Source organism: Aythya marila, assembly GCF_965140915.1.
Source record: "Aythya marila genome assembly, chromosome: 17".
In the NCBI taxonomy this organism is placed as follows: Eukaryota; Metazoa; Chordata; class Aves; order Anseriformes; family Anatidae; genus Aythya; species Aythya marila.
Window position 1 is genome coordinate 9209106 of NC_139058.1, and position 19744 is coordinate 9228849.

Consider the following 19744-nt stretch of genomic DNA (forward strand, 5'->3'; position numbering starts at 1 on the left):
CCAACTTATTGCCATCAATCATTCAGGTCAATTTCTCAAGCATTTGCCAGAGACTAATTTCAATGTTTCCCACTCAGTGAATAACTAGAATTTTACCTCGATTGCTTCAGTATTTTCTGTAGAAGTTTGTCTTCCCATTGATACAAATCTGTATATAGTTCACATTAAATGGCTTTTTTTTTTTTTTTCTCAATTAGGGTTAATACAATTAAAATTAGATCACCCTTGAATAGCACAAGCTTTTTAAATAGCATCAGCTGCCCGTAGCCACATAACCATTGTTCAGTCAGTCAGGGATTACAGGAAGGCAGGATGCCTGGGCCGTGACCTCTCACTGGACAAGACTCTTATGCAAGAGGCCATCAGAGGGGTGCAGAAGTCGCAATGCTCTGTTCCACCAGGGAATCCCTTCACAGGATAGAAAGCCTCTGGAAGTCTGGTTAAGGCAGATTCATTTCTCTTGAAACTCCGAGCAGCCACGCAGAGAAACTCCAGGCTCTATTCTGGAATCATAACCCTGAGAAAATTTAACCATCGCTCCACTATATTCCCATGGAAGTCTGTCTACAGACTGTTTCCTAAAGGAAGAATGTCTTTTTTATTTAAAGAATATCCTGACTTGGAAGGGACCCACAAGGATCATCAACTCCAAAACACTTACACAAAGAACAAAACATAGGCAAAACTTTACAAAGTAACAGATTAAAAGAAGTATCTCATACTTTCCCTGATCAGGGGTCCTCTGTAGCATAGATGAGACTTTCAGCAAGGTGTTGTAATCCTTCAGCTGTGCCAGCACGTTTAGCAGTAAGACTATAGAGCGGTTCATATGAGATGCGAAACTGCCCGGACGGTCGATTTCATCCACGGGGATGCGCCAGATTCCCTGTAAAGAGAGGAAAAGAGGAAAACCCTAAAGAAAGATCCAGATGAAAAGGACAGAAAGCTTAAAATGTGCACCTGGTTCCTCAGCATACAGATTTTCAGAGAATCAGGGGAATAAAGGACAAATAGGGAGATGTGGACTTAAAGGCAACTGATTAATTCCTGTTAGTAGCAAAAGAGGGAGTCTTGTAGAAGCCTCAACACACCTTTTAAATGACTCTGAACTATTCCCCCCCAAAAAAATCAAGCAAAGCCTAAATTATAATGTGCTTTTTTGTTAAATGCCTGCGAACACACATCCTACCTTAAGCTAAAACTCAGCTACCATTAAAAAAACAAGTAACTTAACACAGATTTTCCATGCCTGAAACCTGCAACTCTTGCCCAGCCAAAAATCTGTAACTAAATGTGTTAGGAGCTTGGTTACTGTCTTGATACCATCAGTGTTCACCTTGGCAGTAACCAGCCTGATAGGAAGAATCAGACTCCTTGGCTGTATCCATTTTCCAGTGGGACATTCAAATACTTGTGCATACATCCTGAGCCTCCTAATTACATTTCTGGGACAAGGGAATCTTTGGGGAGCAAGGCTGGAGATGGATAGAGAACACAATTTAATTATGGTTCGTCAGCTCAGATTTTGCAATGTCTAATAGGTTTAAGCAGTGTTTTTCTCCAGGTGTTTCATAAGAATGCTGCCAACTGCTAGTCAACCATATCTGAAGAACACAATTTAAATAATATTATGCTTGCATCTTGGCATGTGCTTTGTATTTTGTATTATGGCCATGAACAAAAAAAATGCTGTTACATCAGTGCAAACCCTCTGCTCACTTTGCTCAGTTCTGAAATGTTTCCTGTAGCAGCTCTTTAAGATGAAAACCCTCTGGTCATATATACCGCTCTGCGACGCTGCAGGAAAGAATAGCCGCCTTGATAAGAGTATTGGACTGAAAATGAGAACTGCTTTCCAAGCCTGGTCAGAGAGCAGGATATACAAATATTTACTCTTTTATCCTTGTTTAAAGGTCTTGCTTTGGTATTTTTAGCTTTACTTTCAGTGTGAGCAGAACTCTTCAGAACTTAATACAATGTGGAAACAAAGAAAACGAATACTGCAATCACAAGTGACATTTGACCACAAAAGAAGCAGGTACATAAATGGCCTGCTTGCAAACCCCCTATGTCTTCAGAGAATCTGTAGTTCTGCTCCATAGTATGTATAGGAATGTGGGGAGGTGGGACACAACAGAAAAAAAAACACACAAAAAAAAGTACAAATATCAGGAAAAACAGGAAACAATAGGAAACAATTACTTCAACTCAATATAACACAGACTGTTCAGCCAACTTTTTTTTTTAATCTTGCTTTTCTTCCTGCTCTCAACTCTTACTCCCTAGTGATCAGAGACACCCATTTTTCCTCTTTGTTCCCCGGAGCTCTCTTTACAATTTAGTTGCAGCTTTCTTTTTCCACGAAGTTCCTAAAACCTTGAAGTGGTTGACCCCTGAGGCACAACTGTCACTTCCCATCCCCAACTGCTAACACCCACAAGTACCTTCCATGGCTTGGTGGCAAAGATTTTATCTGCTCAAGCAGCTTATTGGCTCTCACCTAGGTACAGACCCTGGAGGAAACAGCTCTGTAATGCAGCACAAACTTTAAAGAGCCTTTTTCTCCCCCAAAACTACTCGATTTTACTTTTAGGCTACAGATGAACATGCACATTCTAGAGCTGATTTTTTTTTTTGCTTGTCTGCACATATGTAAACTGGGTTTCCGCCAAATCCTAAAACAACTGAATGCTTCATAATGGCACCATATGCAACAACTTACTTAGCCAATTTAACTACACAAAACAATTTACGGTCGACTTAGATGCATACTGAAGGAATGGAAAACAGCCAGCGCAGAGGTTCCTGGTCTTTTTCAGCATTATCTCATCCTTTATTTGAATTAGGCAGATCATTTGGAGTAAGTTTCAGGATATCGTTTCTGGAATCAGTTGAAAATAATTCTGCAGATCCCACTTACATGTTCCATGTATACATTTTAGTAACTCACCACATACCAAAGATTATTGATTTAGAAGTCTCCACGTACCACTTTTCTTTGTTTAAATTGAAAATACGAGGGAGAAAATGAAGAGAAACTGCTCTGAAGTAACAGACTTAGTCCAACAAAAACTTTCGGAAAGGACTAACTCCATGTGAAAAAGGTGAGCCTCCTCATACTTCAAGCCTTCAGGCTCTTCATGTAAACTTACCACAATCCACATTATTTCATTTGTGCCAACAATATTAGCCATGATTATAGCAATCTCAAAATCCCCTTCCCTTTAACTCGAAGATGTATCTTGTGTGTGTTTATGAGGCAATTTTGATAGACCTAGATACATACTGTTACATGAGAAATTCCCACCTCTGCTACCACAGAAACTGCACAATGCAATAACACCGTTTGCAGTGATGGAATATACAAATTGCAGCCAGGAAGCCCAGCAAGTGACAAAGTTCATCTGCTACAGAGAAGGCAAGTTGCCTATTTTGGGGCCCACTGCTCTTCCATCCTTCTAGTACACCAGGCACAGTGGAAGAGTTTTAAACAAAACTCACATTTTAAATTTACTTTAACATTGTTGTACAACAGAAAGTCTGATTTTAAAAGGAAAGTCACTAACTTGTCACATATTGACTCACAGTGTTACCAATGCAAAACAGCAATGCATAAGATTCCTGTCCTAGGTTACGTACCTGCCCGTTTCATGTGCATCCTCAAGCCAAAAGCTGAAAGAAACCTGCCATTAGGAGCTGGAACAACATTCATTCCACCCACTGTGATTTTATTAAGCAATATGCAAAACAATTATGGCGAAGTGAGTTTTTCAGAATCTACTTCATAAGCGATATTGAATTCTTTTCAAGAATGCAATTTGAGCCAGAGGCTAAAGAAACATTCTCATCCAAACCTTTGCCAAAGAGAGGTTTAGCTAATCCCACCAGGCGTATATTCTTCCTTACCAAGTATCAAAAGCCTTCATGAAGAATATTTTTGAATTAAGATGAAATTCTGCAACCTTTTTTTTTAATGGCCTAGGCCATTTAAAAACATTCAGCTTTTAAAACAGAACTTCAGAAATAAATACAAATGCAAAGCTTGAAATGAAATAACTGGGGAGAAGACTGGAAAAAGTTACTCAGCTTGACTGAAGTTTTCATATCATCATTTTAAAATTCAGATTTGCTAGCAAAGTATCTCCCTTGAAAGTACAAACGCACAGGCGTGCAGATCCTTGCGACAAGCCTCTGCAGTTCCTTAGAGTGCTTTTATTACTGATTGTTACCACTCAGGCCTCTTGACAAAATGTCTCCAACTCTAGCCACCAAATGGATTTTACATCCAAGGCAGCGCTCCGCAGCGCAGCTCCTGTTTGCTGGCCGCCATTCCTGCAGCTGAAAGGTTCTCCTCCCTTCTGCAACAGCCAGCAAGGCTGTTTACATGAAACTAGAGGAAGGAGCGAGGGAGCCGCTTCCAACAACTCCAAATGCCTCTCAAGATCCAAAACGTCAAACTGCTTTCCATGCCTTCCTGGCTAAGCAAACATTCTGTAAGAGTGGGGGGCGGGGAAGCCAGCCTGATGCGCACTGCTAGAAAAAATACATCTGGGAGTAAGGGAAAATTCTGCAGATGACTTCACGTTGAACTTTACATTAAATCCGAAGCTGAATAATGAACGCCCCGGTACAGGATATTCCTCATGACACTTGTTTCAACTTTTACAGCCTGAAATTTACTGCACAACTTCCACTTGCAGAAATCCAGACCTGGGGAGGAAGGTAACAAGAGGACCATGCTGCATGGAGTCTTGTGAGCATGTTACAGCAATAGTGGATACTTTCTAGTTCAGTCACTGAAAATAGAAAGGAAGGAAGTTCTTATTATTCCTCTACACTGCTAACTTCAGAACCTTAAGGGAGGGGATTCCCTAGGGTTTAGGAATGCCTCTCCAAAGAGGAAAAGCTGACAGCTCTTAGCAAAACCCAAACTTCTCTGGAGAGAGCTGCCGCTGACACTGCAGAGTTTTAGAGTAAGCCATTTTCTAAGCAGAGATGAACTTTCTCAACATTGCATGATTTCTCTCAATGAAATGGAGTAATGCTGGTCATAACTCAGATGATCTAATTCCCATGTAACAGGCAAACCCATGGAACAACTACTGCTGCAAATAAAGACCTCCCATTACTTAGGACTCAACTCCCAATTTATTAAAAGGCTCCCAGAAGTGCAAGTTGCACTGGTTACACCAAACAACTCCACTGCTGCCTTCTTTAAGTGACCAAAGCAAATTCAAGCTCTTCTTTGACCCAATATTTGTCAGTCTAAGTAACATCCTAATGTACCAGTTAATAACGCAACAACTTACACAATATTTTAAAATCAGAAGTTGAATTAAGTACAATTGTATAATTCCTGGAAATCTCACTTTCCGAAAGATAAACGTTTTTCAAACTATGTAACAGGGTCAAACACAGCATACTGGAGCACTAGAGGCTATTTCCATCTAGGTCAATATAAGATCTTGCTCTGGGGACCTGAAGAGGGAAGGAACATGGCTCAAGATGAATGGTCTCTGCATACAGGAGTCTAAACCTGACTCTTTTCAGCCAAGAAAGCAGAGCACAGACCCTCAATTAAGAAAACCCCCACTCCCCTCTGTAGGCACTGCTTTATTTAGTGCTCAGCTTGGTACGAGTGTGTTTGCTTGACAGCCCATGACTTCCTGCTAGCGCTGAGTGCTCCCATTGAAAGCTCCTCCCCACCCCCCTGTTTAGCAAGTTACTAAACCACTTTCTTCACCCAACCTTAGCATGCTCCATCTCTCTTGCTGTTTTACTTTGCCACCTGATCTGGGCTTTTCTTCTTTTCCACAGACAATTCTATTATTCGTCTTCAATTTTTCTCTTCATTGTTATTCAGTATGTAGTGGAACAATTCCACTTCTGTGAGCAGGAATGCAGGTGGATACAAAAAACTAAGAAATTAAAGCAGTTGTATTCACAATATTAAAATTATTATTAGCTGCAGGGACTTGTACTATCAAGGAAAAAGAGGAGCCTTCTGTGAGTAACTTACAGAGACAATGTCAGAAAATCTTACAAACTTTCACAGCATTTAAAGAGCATTCTTCTTCTCTGCTGTTAGTCCTGTCCACGTTGCACAGTAACAAACTAACAAAAATAGTATAATGATAAATAAATGACATTTTTTCAGCCTGAAAATGTAAAAGAAATAAAGCAAAACTGCAGCAACTTTTAAGAAGCAGAACAAGATTACAATTCCTAGGCTACATGTGTGTATATATTTAAAAACCATATACACAACGAAAAATAAACAAGATGTATGCTTTCTGGCAGAACTGCAAAACTGTGCAGCATGATTTCAGCAAGATAGCAGCATGAAAAATGGTGACAAATGAAAATGCTCCGCATGCTCCAATTATCATATGCTGATAAAGAAACGCAATGGACAATTTTCACTCCTCATTTCTCTCTACAAACTATAACATTTTCAGAGCCTCAAATTTAAGACTTTTCAATTTCTAGAACAATCATTCTACAATTGACATGACATTGAATTGGTTTTAACCCTATGAAAAGAACACCTGAGTTGTACCTACTTCGAGAGACTATTATGGGTGAGCATGAGTCAGGGACGCGCACAGATGAGGTAGGGAAAGGGAGTCATTTCCTCGCTGAATAAGCGATCATCTAAAACCAGAAGTGCCTTGTTAAGATGACAAGTTACAAGTTCAGGTAGAATCAGTGAAACAGAAACCAAGGTCTACAGATAGCCTCTGCAAAACATCGGGTTTGGCCGTTTGCCAGGCAGCATCTAGAGGTTTTCGTTTGCTTGTTCAAGAGGCTCAAGGAGTTTTTTTTACTCATGTTTCCCATGTACCACCTGATTGCACAATGATGGCAACAGACAGACAGACACAGAGACACAACAAGAAATAAAGCATCCATTCCACTCCGTGGCTACAGCAGAAATACAAAGAAGAAAGTGAGAAGGAGCAACAGGCCACTGTCTTCACAACCCCTGCTTTGAAGGTGCAATCCTGTTCAAGAAGTGACACGGTTGCGATGCCTCAGGAGCTCTGCACAGTGTGCCTCAGGCAGACATCACCCACCTGAAAATCCAGGGAACACAGGAGGAGTGCGCATCGTGCATCACCATCTGGATAATGAAGCCTGCTCCCCCTGCTACTTCTCCACGTTAATGTTGACAGTGCCAGTGGAGCATGTTTCCCCAGAGTACTCCAAGAGACAATCCTTCGATTCTTTGGTTTAGCACTTCTCTACTCTGCAAATCTGGGGTGCTAAAGGGAACGTGGATTTCAAGATACAGCTGCAGAACAACAATTTTTTTTCTACATTAAAAAAGGTTTCCTTTTGTATAGCAGGACAACTCCTCAAGCTGAGACAACAGCTATTGGTAGAAGACTTTTGGACAAGTGAACTATGCACGTTTATCATCTTTTCTTCAGCTTTGCTCCAGAAGTTGCTTCCTTTTAGCAGGTATATTTTAGGAATGAGAGAAAGATGGGCTGGTTAGGATAGGACTGAAATCATCAGCAGTAAGGATCATCCACTGGGTCCTGCAGCCCATCCAGGGTTTTCAAAGAAGAGAAAGAGGTTTGTAAAAGGGATGCAGATGAGCAGAAGTCATCCAAAGATGTAGTCAGGCATTTCCATCCAAAAGAAAACACCAATGAAGGAGTCTGGTCACCTGTTTTGGAATTTCTGATTCTGCCTCTATTAATTCAATATCTTTTTGGGGGTACATTTTGGTTTATGTCCTGTCCCTGTTTGAAGGATTCTGGAATTTTTTTCTTTGGGAGGGCATAGAGCATTGAAACCCCCCAAAAATGTTTCTGGGTCTTCTAATAAGCAAATAGCTTGATGCAGAAACCTAATATACACCACAGTATAAAAAGGACATGAAACTGTTGGAAAGTGTCCAGAGGAGGGCTACGAAGATGGTGAAAGGCCTGGAGGGGAAGACGTACGAGGAACGGCTGAGGTCACTGGGCCTGTTCAGCCTGGAGAAGAGGAGGCTGAGGGGAGACCTCATCACAGTCTACAACTTCCTCGTAAGGGGGTGTCGAGAGGCAGGAGACCTTTTCTCCATTAACACCAGTGACAGGACCCGCGGGAACGGGGTTAAGCTGAGGCAGGGGAAATTTAGGCTGGACGTCAGGAGGGGGTTCTTCACAGAGAGGGTGGTTGCACACTGGAACAGGCTCCCCAGGGAAGTGGTCACTGCACCGAGCCTGTCTGAATTTAAGAAGAGATTGGACTGTGCACTTAGGCACATGGTCTGAACTTTTGGGTAGACCTGTGCGGTGTCAAGAGTTGGACTTGATGATCCTTAAGGGTCCCTTCCAACTCAGGATATTCTATGATTCTAATGAGAGGATACGAAACCCTTGATAAAAAAGCTCCTTACCAGGATTTTGCATTTCTTTAGGCATTCTCAGGGGCCAGACGCAGGAAGATTTCTTTACCACCAAAATAAACAGTTAGCAGAGCACATCTCAAGAGTGACAGGGGTTCTGGTTCTGCCTAACAGACAATCTGTCATTTTAAGAGGATTTTTCTGCTTAGATCTTTCCTGCGTATCTGCTACAACGAGACTGCCTGGCATCAGATGCAAATGGTATTCTAATGAAACAAAGCTTGGTACAGTCTGTCCATCTCCCTGGAAGGGGGCAAGCTCCTGCATTAGTCCCCTGCAGACATTATCAAACTCCCATTTTTCAACAGCACATGGGATTAATTTAATCTAACTTCAGATGTCTATGATATTGTCAAATGTACATGGCTATATTGCCTTGAAACCTTTTACAGAGAGAAAAAGGCATCTGGGGGTGTGTGGCTTACCTGAGCTATTGTAGGCTCTAGCTTAGGATGAGATGAGCTACACTCTAGGAACAACTGTCTTCACTGTTTGTAAAGGATGTCTGGAGGAACAGGTCATAAAAGACAAATATTAGGGGCGACAAACCCCAACTGGCAAGTCTACAGGTGGTTCTGGTCTCTATCAGTAGCATGCTGAGGTCAAGTCCCTATTCATTCTTCTTCCTAAAGGAGCTGCTGCAGAACCAGAAGAAAACTGGGGCTGACACAAGGCTGGAAGAAGCTGGCAATTCCCCAGTTCCAAACAGGGAGATGGGAAGTTTCAGGACTGAGATTATCACCTAGACCTGTACACTGCTGTCACTAGAGTGACTGTCCCCATCTCCCTAGAGGTTACAAAGTAAACAGCTGTTAGCTGACATGCACTTTAACGGGCGTTAGATTGTAACTGGGGAAAGGAGAGTTACCTCAAACTAATGTGAACAGCCTTTATCTGTACCTCAGAAATGGCTTCAGGCCACAGAACAACCAATTTTGCTACCTGTGGTAACACCCTGAGTCTGTGAACCTGGTGCATTGTTCTGACAACATTCGGCCTTAAATAAATGCAAGAGTAGCACAGCACAACAAAGTCTAGGAATGAAGAGAGATTAAAAATAATAATCAGCAATATAATCCAGGGACAGAATAGTAGAAGTCTGGAGCTAAGTCTCAAATGCCTCTCTCCAAAAGGTAGCCTCTCCACTCCCCTGAGAATAACAACAGGGTAATGCTTAAATGCAAAAGCAAGTTAAACATTGGACAGATGTTCAAAAAGATGTGGAGAATGATGCAATCTGTGGAACCGACCAAGAGCAAGGCAGCTGCTACAGGCAAAAGACAACAGATTTTTCATAAGAACATCAGCTGATTTTCAAGGTGAGTGGAGGTGTGCAGCAAAGGAAAAATGCTAAATCTCAGACACTATTCTTACAGGTAGGTACCTAACGGTGTCTTTCTCCCAACAGCCTGGATTGATTCACTTTCATCGTCTAGTGAGTTATACATGACACTACAAGCAAAAGAGGACACAAACTTCATAACATTGAGTGGTACGCTAATCGCCGAGACTCAGCACGTTGTTAATGGCAAATTATGAGCTCCTCAGAGATCCTTAATGCTGAAGCACTGCAGTGAGGGTCTCCTTGTACAGGATGACGCCTTTAGTATTTCAGAAGGCTTGGAGGATTTCACACGATTTGAAGAAACACATATTCACCTACTCACTTACTGAAACATCCAAGTTCTAGACATGACTATTACTGGGTACCCAGTACACAAAGCGTAAGTGACAATTCTTTTAATAGTCTAGTGAGTCCTTAATACAAGACTCAATGGATACTGAGAATTTTAAACTACGTTGTCAGAGTGCTAAAAAGTTCAGCTACCAAGACATTCACATTTTTATGCCAACAAAAATTGCTCTTCATTCCCACATCCCTTCCTTGCAAGCAAACAAAATGCCTAACTCCTGCAGCTGACATCCAGAATCTCTGCACTGACAGCACAGTGTCTCCCAGCTTTTAGACTCTCTTCTGTGTAATGACACACTGAAATACCACGATGAGAAGCTACAAAATTCAACTGTTTGAAAAACACTTCAGCATATTCATACAATGCTTAGGAAAAGTAGCAACATCCATCTGAATGTTTTACAAATATATTGACAAGTTAGACTCAAAAATTTCAAATAATACCAAAAACTAGAGCATATCAGGTTAGCTCAGTACTACAGAGAAAAACACAAGCACTTCAGAAAAAAAAAAAAAAAAAAGTACTGGTCAGGCACCTGACCTGCTCCTTCTTGTCAGCACCAAACCATGGGAATAATATGGTGCTAGAGGACCCTGCTGAAAGTGATCTTTAAGTCTGAGGGAACATAAATTCAAAGGTTCGGAGGAGACTTTCTACTGGTTTCCATCACAGTCTTCGAAAAGAGAAAACCCTCTAAAGCAGTACTATGTGGCAACCCACAGAATACAGATCAAGTGATAATTACTTACCTAGTACAGAATAGCCTTCAGCTTAATTTCACTTTCACTAACGTTAAATTACCTAGAAACATTCTCCTTATTGGTACCTTTTGACTAAGATGCATTGTTTCAGACACGGGTATCTCTTATCTCAGACCATGTCAGCCAAGTCATCAAACTTTGGGGGACACTTCTCCATAATCTGTTGGGCATAGCTTTTCACAACTGACCTGGTGAGTATGAGAAGGTGGTTACTCTGCCTCTCAAGAACACTTCTGAGGTGATGCAACACAAACCCAAGCAGATCTAGTGTATGGTACATACTGCAAGCAAGAGCCATGCCATCATTAAGAGGTGGCATAACAAAACAGAGTAATGACTGCCCGTGGTTTGGTACTGGTGATGGTATAGCAGATTTTTGTTATAGAGTAGTTATGACCAGACTTGTGTAGTAGCTTACGAGCTACAGCCTTCAAAATATACATAGGTGGGAGTTTGTAGCTTATTTAGGAACAAGCTGAGATTACAGAAAATGTTAATAAGTTTCACTGAACAGGCTGTGAAATGATTTACAAAAGAAAGAGAACTGCATATTGGAATGTAATGAACTGTCAATATTTTTTTAATAATGTGAATATAAATAAGTGCTCTCAACTAGAAGAAAATACCAAATGCCAAACACATCAGTAATTGTACTAACAAGATTATACTCGACTGTTTACTATTAGCTTTTAAACTCTAAAGGCTTGCTGGAAAACAACAAGAATGGCATGTTCCATCACCAGGTGGCATTTTGGTATATCCACACAATCTGGAAGCACAGAGAAATACTTGCACCTTTCATCTATGTTGAAAAAGGGAAAAAAAAAATGAACAAAAATTTAAACACTTCAAATGTTCTGACAGGGTAAAATGACACTAGAAACTAGTGAGAAAGCCTCTAAATCTCAAATCAAAATCCCCTAAGACCTGACTAGAGATCCCTACCCCTTTTCTTTAAATGCCAGTTTTATAAAGATACGTGTTTGCAAATACTTGGCTTGGTTCATATTTGAATGTCACAGTTCTGTCTAAGGTTTCATACTGGCATCGGAATGACAAAAGTACACATCCTGGATTTCAGGCTGTGAGCTGAAGTTGAGGACAGGAAGCAGCTTATTTAAAACAGGTAACAGAAAACAAACACCCTGTGTGAGTGACTAGGAACTGGAAAGAGACATAGGCAGTGGTAAAAGGGTGTCAGCTCTTGGGGAATGCATACTCCTCTCAAACAACGTCAGCTCTACGGGAGTTTGCACATTTCATCCTCACCAATTAAGAGCTTCAAATGAAGTTATTAGGAGCTGACAGATAACTCACATTTCACCATCTCTTCTCCCCCCACTACACCAGCGTCCCTAGAACACTTCCCTTCTCTGTCCAGCAAGTGGAGGCTCTGAACAAGTCCTGACTGCTATAAAAGGCAAAAAATTCTCTTACTGTTATGCACCCCATAGCTAACCTCAGAATATCTTTTCTCCTCTAATAGAGGAATTCATATAACAAAAGAGAATTTCATTAACTCTGTTATCAAGCTTTTACTTTTTTTTTAAGGTTAGCATCTAATGTTGTTGTGCTTTCAAAGACTCCCAGGGCTCCCTTGGCCTTTTTTTTTTTAAAAAAAAAAAAAAAAGAAAAGAAAAGTAAACAAGTTCTCTATCCAATTGTAAGAGTTGGTGGAAATGTCTAATTCAAGTAAACATTTAGGCAGCCATCTGCCTAGCACCCCAACTAAAGTCGCAGATCCCTGATAACACCAGAGGAACATGACATCGCAGGGAAGCTGTAATTCAATTACCCTATTTACAATAATGCAAATCACAATATACACAAGGGATCTTCAATATTCAACCAGCAGCATTATTACAATAGCTTAGTCCAGCACAAGGCATAGCAGTGACTCAGTTAGCTAGGCAGAAGAGAGTGTAGAGTCCGCTGGGGTTTGATTTCAGGGATATTGTGAGATAGGAATGATTTGTTTGAGAACAACCTGATTAATTACTCAGGAGGAGGAGAGAGGACTCAACATTTATTTAGAGCATATCAGGCTCTGATACAGATGCTAAAAACACACAAAAGTCACGTTACTGAAACCAACTATGTTTCTGGGGATTCAAGATGTCAACCTGAATATGCTCCAATACAAAAGACACATCCTGCAGCTTCCAGGGAAATAAAAACCTCCACAGCATATGCTTTAATTCCTAGATCTGCTTCATGCAAATTACCCGTGGCACACACAAAAATCTGCCGTTGCACAAATAAACACATGCTGCAGTAAATTAAAAAACCAGAAACATGAAGCTGCCACAGCTAATGCCGCAAACAGCGCGTGGCACGGGCTTATGCACATCAGAATTTACTGCAATTAAGACATACGTTCTCAAATTATAAACATGTGACTAGACAAAGCTGACCGGTTTTAACAAACTGCTAATTAAATTGGAATCCTCTTATCCCCTCCGTTTAGCTGAATGAAGCAGCGGGTGCTACAGCAATAGTAGCTCATGCAAAATAGATACTGAACAACAGGCTCCCGTCAGGTCAGCGGTACGAAGGGGAATCTCCAGCGTGAGCCCGGCTGGCAGAGGCTGCCCAGCAGAGTGCACAGCACGGATCGCAGCTGGCTCGCTCCGTGCCAGACGCGATTCCTACAGACCTACCACCTCTTGAGTCTTCCAACGCCAAAGCGTCCCTTGAAGGCTGCACCGAAAGCGAGGATGCGAAATAATTCACCCCAGCGAGGGGGGCAGAAGAAAGAGACCGCGAAACCCCGAAGAAGGCACCGGGAACCCCTCAGCCCTTCGCCTCCCAGGCCAAACTTCTCCCGGCTCCCCCGTTCCCATTGCTCCGGGGTTTTTTTCCCGGCCCCTCCGGCAGCCCCGAGGGGGCGAGGGATTCCCCTCCTCTCGCTGCCGGCCGCCCTCGGGGGAGCGGAGGCGAGCGACTCCCCGCGGCTCGGGGCGAGCCAACTTACTGCGGCTGCCGGCCCGAGGCGGGGCACAGGGCCGCGCTCCCACCGCCTGCCCGCCGGCCCCCGGGGCATCACCGGGGCCGGCCCCGCCGCGGTCCCCGGCTGCCCGGAGAGGAGGAGGAGGAGGAGGAGGAGGAGGAGGAGGAGGAGGCCGCCCCCGCACTCACCATTCCCGAGGCTGCGGGCTGGCTCCGCCGAACTTCCCCGGCCCGGCCCCCCCCGGCCGCGCCGCCCCCGCGCCCCCACCTGACTGCGCGGCCCCCGCCCCGCGCTTCCTCTCGCACCGGAGCGAGGCCAGCCTCTGGAAACCGCCGACCTCAGATTTCCTGCTGCCGCCGCTTTTTTTTTTTTTTTTCTTTTCTCTCTCTTTTTTTTTTTTTTTCCTCCCCTTTCTCTGCAGCCCGCCTTGCGGCCGGGGCGGGGTGTGGGGGGGCACGAACAGCTGCTGCCGGCGCTCGGAGGGCGTCAGCGCGAAGCCGCCGCCCCTCGCCCACCTGCACGGCCCTGCTGGGGCCGCCTCGCCCCCCCCCCAGCCCCTATCGGCCCCCTTTGTCCCCCCTCAGCCCCTTTCCCCTCGCTCCGCCCGCAGGAGCCAGGCCCAGCGCAGGCCGCGGCCCCTTTTCCCTCCCCAGCCCTTTCCCCCCGCCTCAGCTCCCCCCGTGCCGCCTTCCCCTCAGGTGCTGCCCCCCCCGGCCCCTCTTTCCCCTCAGGCTCCCGCCGCCCGCCCGGCCCCGCGCCCCCTCCTCAGCCCCGGGCAGGGCTTTGCGGCCCGGCCCGGCTCTGCTCCCCCCCTGCCTTCATCGCCACAGCCCTAACGGGACATCCTCATCCTCCCCTCGCTCCTGGGACACCTGCTTTGAACTCCCCACCTTGCTGAACTCGGTCCTGTTCACTAACAGCCCAGGTCTAACAACCCGCTCCGCCACTGCCGAAGTCCCTGTATGCTGTGCAGCAGGCAGTTGCTAATATCTCCCCTTTCTTAGCGTTTCAGCCACTTTTTAGTCAATTTCTTGTGTTTCTCGTTCCTCATGGCATCAATTCTAAGCTTCTCACTGAAAACCCCACATACCTGGCCCCTTCTCATTTATATAAAACACATTTACGCTTAACAGAATCCTTAAAGAAGCTGAAGACTCACTGACTTATCTAATTTATCTTTCATAAATTACATTAATGAACTACACCGTCTCTCTCCACTTACACAGTAAAAGCCAGCATTTTGGTTTTGATGCTAAAATTCCGCTGTGGACAGTGCCACACCATGACTAACCCATGTCCTCACCACCTCGTACATCTTGCCACCACAGGCAGTAACCCACGCCATACTAACAATGCTGTCTGGCACTAACACTTCAAAAATCCATTAACCTTTCATCTTTTGACTGAATAATGTTTTAAATACAGAACTTACAGCATTGAAATGAATACTTACTTTCTATGTATTAATGCAAAGCGGCTTTTTTTTGACCTGCAATCTTTAATCTGCTCCGTTAGTCAGTGTTAGCAGCAGAGCTCCTATCCCCTCTATTGCACTGGAGCTTTTTTCCTATGTATTTATGTAGATTAAGTAGTTGTTGTACCTGGAATTAAATGCATCTTAAAATGTTTAAAGTTAATAGCCCAAGGACTGGGTGTTCACTAGATTGGAAATTATGTCATATAACAACCCTGAACAGCTAAATGCCTTTAAGCCATAAGTACGGCAGTATAAGAATTTTGTTTTCTAATTAATACTCTGGCTGTTGCAATGAACAGTCATGGTACCATAAAAGCAGCAAGAACACAAACATCTTTAAGTGATGATAAAAGGTAAACATGAATGCTTAGCTCCTAGATTTCAAACTGCTTTACAAACAAGCAAAACTTTAAAAAAATCATTAGGTGGAATATTCATTATATGTCTGATTTATTGTTGCTTTTGTATAGAAAAATTATTCAGTAAAGGTTTATCACCAACTTCAATTAAAGAAACAAGTTTGCCTCTCAGAAGTTTAGAAAGATATATTTTTCACCACAGATTATCTTCAATTCTGTCCAATTCCCAAAGTTTCCTATCTGCTTCCCCGTCAATCAGCATTTCTATCAATCACCATGAAATCTGCTAGGTTTGCCTTGTGCACCGCCTCATCACACATCCATCTGTCTGAACTATCACGAGCAGAATGAATTTTGCACTATTTCCACGTGTAGGTGTCTGTGACTTACAGTGCTATTAAGAAAGAGCATTCAAATTCAGTAACCTAACATTAAAAAATAGAGGCTCAGTGAAGCATAAGTGGCAGTATTGGTCCCTTCTACAAATGGAAACCAGCAACATACGATGGGACTTCAACACCCTCTAGATCTCGGGGATACATTACAGAGATGCCACAAATCCAGTAGTCGTGTGGCAAAAAGCGGATGATACGATTTACTTGGCGTTTGCCAAAAGGGAGCTAACGTTGGGCGCTCAGGCCAGCAATAACCTGGAGTCATTCAGGTCCACCCATGAGCACACCTCTTAGCTCCAGCTCTTGCTTACGCAGCTCTGCTCCCATCGCAGCCTGCTCCGGGCTCGCTGGTGAAATGGCTGCTGCAGAAGATGGCTGGCACCACTACGCCCACATTCCTGCTTCAGACTTCACACTATGTAATATCAAAGGCCTTTTCATTAATTATTTTTACACAGCACAGCATTTGGGACATGCTATTCAAGACTTCTGGCTGATTAGGGGTGAAAGATGATATGGTATTTTCCTAATTTATGACTTTTCTTAATTAATGACTTGGGAGACACTGCAAATGAGGGCTGCATGAACAGCTAACAGCTCCTGCTTTTTATGCTTAATTTGGGTGATGGAGGAACAGAACAGCGTGGCTTTATGCATTTTGGCAAGAAAGATGGATGGGGAAAAAGAATGACAGAGCAATTACAGGGAACTTGAAACATGCCCAGAGTCAACAAGATGACTTAACATTTGTCCTTTTAAAAATAAATGCTCATAATGAATACTTTCAGTTCAGCAAACAGTCTACAAGAAAGAACAATCATTCTAGGTGCAATTGTTAATCCTCAGCGACCATGTCTTAAACTCATTTTAGTTATTTACGAGGAGAAAGGAAAAGAGCAGAGAACTACTCCAGACCATTACAAGTGACCAAGTTATATTTAAATATATTTCCTTCTTTGAGAGTCTCATTTCATCAAATATTTTGTTTGTTTTAAAATCTTCTGTATCTTTAAATCAACAACAATCAAAGCAAGTTTGAGGAAGATCTCAGCCTGAATCACCTACTGGGATATGAACTCTAGCATGTGCTTTCCAGTGCCACGATACTACAAGCTAGAGGAAAGTGATTTTCAACTTTTAAGCATTTTTAACTCTTGTACACTGGTATTTCTTGATGAAATGCTCTGGGGTGAATAATAAATGTCCAGAAATGCTGCAGACCTCTCTGCACTGTAGACAAAGATGCTAGCTCTCCATGCAAACACAGCATACAGGTTTGTTAAGGTGTGTGTATATTTGAAATTCTGTTCCACTTTTAAGTGCTTTTCTTCAGAGGATACGCATTTTATATCCTTGCGTGAACTCTATTTCCACTTCGGAAGACTACATTTCATCTTTTGTTTTAAAGGAAGTAGGATATTGTTTTGACTCGGAGATGACTTTTTTTTTTTTTTTTCTTGCAGAGAGAAAGGTAATCTCCAGCTTTCAGGGCAACAAAAGTCCTTCAGGAACTCTAAAACATTCTTCCTTCAGCAGCAGGATTTGCTTCCTTTAAACCAGATTTTTTTTAATCTTCTTGCAAACAGTCGGGTAACAATAGCTACCAGATCAGAGTATTTGCCTAAAAACCAGTCTAATCCAAAGCGGTGACTGTTATGGTATTATGTAATTATTTTCAAGGCCAATTTCTCTTTAACAAAAGTGCTGGGACTACTACAGAGAGACCACCACTGCAGAGCAGCAGAACTGGCTGCTGTCACTGAAAACAGCAATACACCTGCACTGAAATTAAACCTGCACAGTGAGCAGCAGATAGCAGAAAGACAGAGGCGAAGGGAGGGAAGAAAAATGTTTTTCACATTTCCTTGAAAATATACCAACTTTGTTACCCAAAGATTATCTCCTGTTTACACGCAGCTTTATATTTCTTGGATAAGAACTCATTTTACTTCCCTTTGAATCTCAAAGAGAAAGTTGGACCCACAAGTGTCAAACCTGGGCCTTCAAAAGACTTGTACCTTTTCAAAAGCTGTGCCTTTTTGATATTCAATGACTAAGGGTGATTTGATCCTTTTTTGACAATTACTACTGCTACTTGAAAATGAGAGCTTTGTAAAAGAACATTTTAAATAATTTGATATCATTTTATACCTCATCTGACGAACTAGAATCTCCTCTAACAAACAGGAACTTCTATGGGTGAAGGTTTAATTTGGGGGATTTAATATGGACCACATGTTGTTTTGCCTTGGAGCAGGAGAAAAAACAAAACCAAAACCAAAACAAAAAGCCAGACAAAACAAAAGCAAAAGCCAGGAGACAAAACAGGAGACCAAAAAAAACCCAAACACTCAGCTACCTGACTACTTGTCCACACATTACATTTAAGCTGCTGTTAAGAGGGTAAATGTAAGAAAGAAAAAATGCAAATGGAAAATATGTCAAAAGGTAGCAACAGGAATAAGAGAAACTGAAAGGAGCTTTATAACAGAAATCTGTGGTACGTCATCTTGCCGTCTTCACCTTGCTGTCCACATGCTTCAAAGACTTCAGATTCAGACTCATCTCCTGGTGGGCCTTTCATTTTGTTAGCTCCAGGCTGCCATTGGAGACAGCTCTCAGGATGGAAGTGTTCAGGAAGAAAGACACTTTGCTTTGCTTTACCTTATTGATCTGAGAACATACAGAGGCAGGAAATTTTATTCTGGCTCAATTATTCACAAAAAAGCAAGCAGAGACTTGTCAGATTTTGAAGGAAGAAGAGTGACATATTGAAAAGACAGTGACAAAATAACCCAGAAAATAGGCCTACATGTGAATGGTTTACTACCCACATTGTCACAGTAATGCTGTGCCCAGAATATACTACTTTCTAGCAAAGATTTTAGGCAAGCAATACTCACTGATTCCTAATTTACAAAGAAGAATCCCTCCCTCCTTTTTAAAATGATTCTTCCCTTCTCTCCCACAGTTTCTCAGCAGCGTCAACCATGACTGTCTAAATCCTAGGCTGAGAACTCTCTGGACATGAAGTATCTAAGGCAGTTAAGTCCTTTCTGTCTGGTCTTCTCGTTTCTTCCCTAATTCAAACCTTTTTGCTTTCCAAGTGCCTGGGTGCCAGGTGGCACAAGCTGAAATCACGGCTTTTATGACAATGTTGGTATTTCTGAATTTCAGCATGGGAATGGACTTTCCAAAATTACTCAGCCAGATATTGATGATCTCAAAAGCAGTCAAGACTCTTTTTTGGAAATTTCTTGACATGAAATTCTGCATCCCAGCCTACCAATGCTGAAAACCCAAACCCATTTTCTAATCAAGAGCCATTAGACTCCTCCACGTCGAACACATTTGCTGTGCAGCCCCTCATCAGTGGAGAAGCATAGCAAATTAGTCTTGAAGCTATTTCTACTCCTTTCTCTGCGATTGGAAATAGCTGTAACTGGACTTCAGAAGTATTATTTCATTCTCTTTAACTTTGATGCGTCTATAAGACATGTGAATAAACTAACAGGACACAAAGTACATTATAATCTCATTATGTTACTATCTTCCCACTAAAATCTTAGTTTTGGAATTCAGTCAGTCACAGGAGTAGGATTAAGTCCTTCAGACAGCTAGCTATTGCTCAAGATAACACTTCTTTCCTATTAAGACTAGCTTTACTGCCTAGTGACTTTCAAAATAGTTTTTCTTTCTCCCCT

The 19744-nt window shown here is 42.5% G+C and overlaps 1 protein-coding gene across 4 annotated transcripts in view; it reads right to left on the reverse strand.

The window, feature by feature from the left end:
* CABIN1 (calcineurin binding protein 1) overlaps positions 1-19744 on the reverse strand; it is a 111627-nt gene that overhangs the window by 33557 nt on the left and 58326 nt on the right. For all 4 annotated transcript variants that reach the window (XM_082773758.1, XM_082773759.1, XM_082773760.1 and 1 more), the window contains exon 32: positions 723-886. In XM_082773758.1, the coding sequence (XP_082629884.1) occupies positions 723-886 (164 nt within the window). The remainder of the gene's footprint in view (positions 1-722; positions 887-19744) is intronic.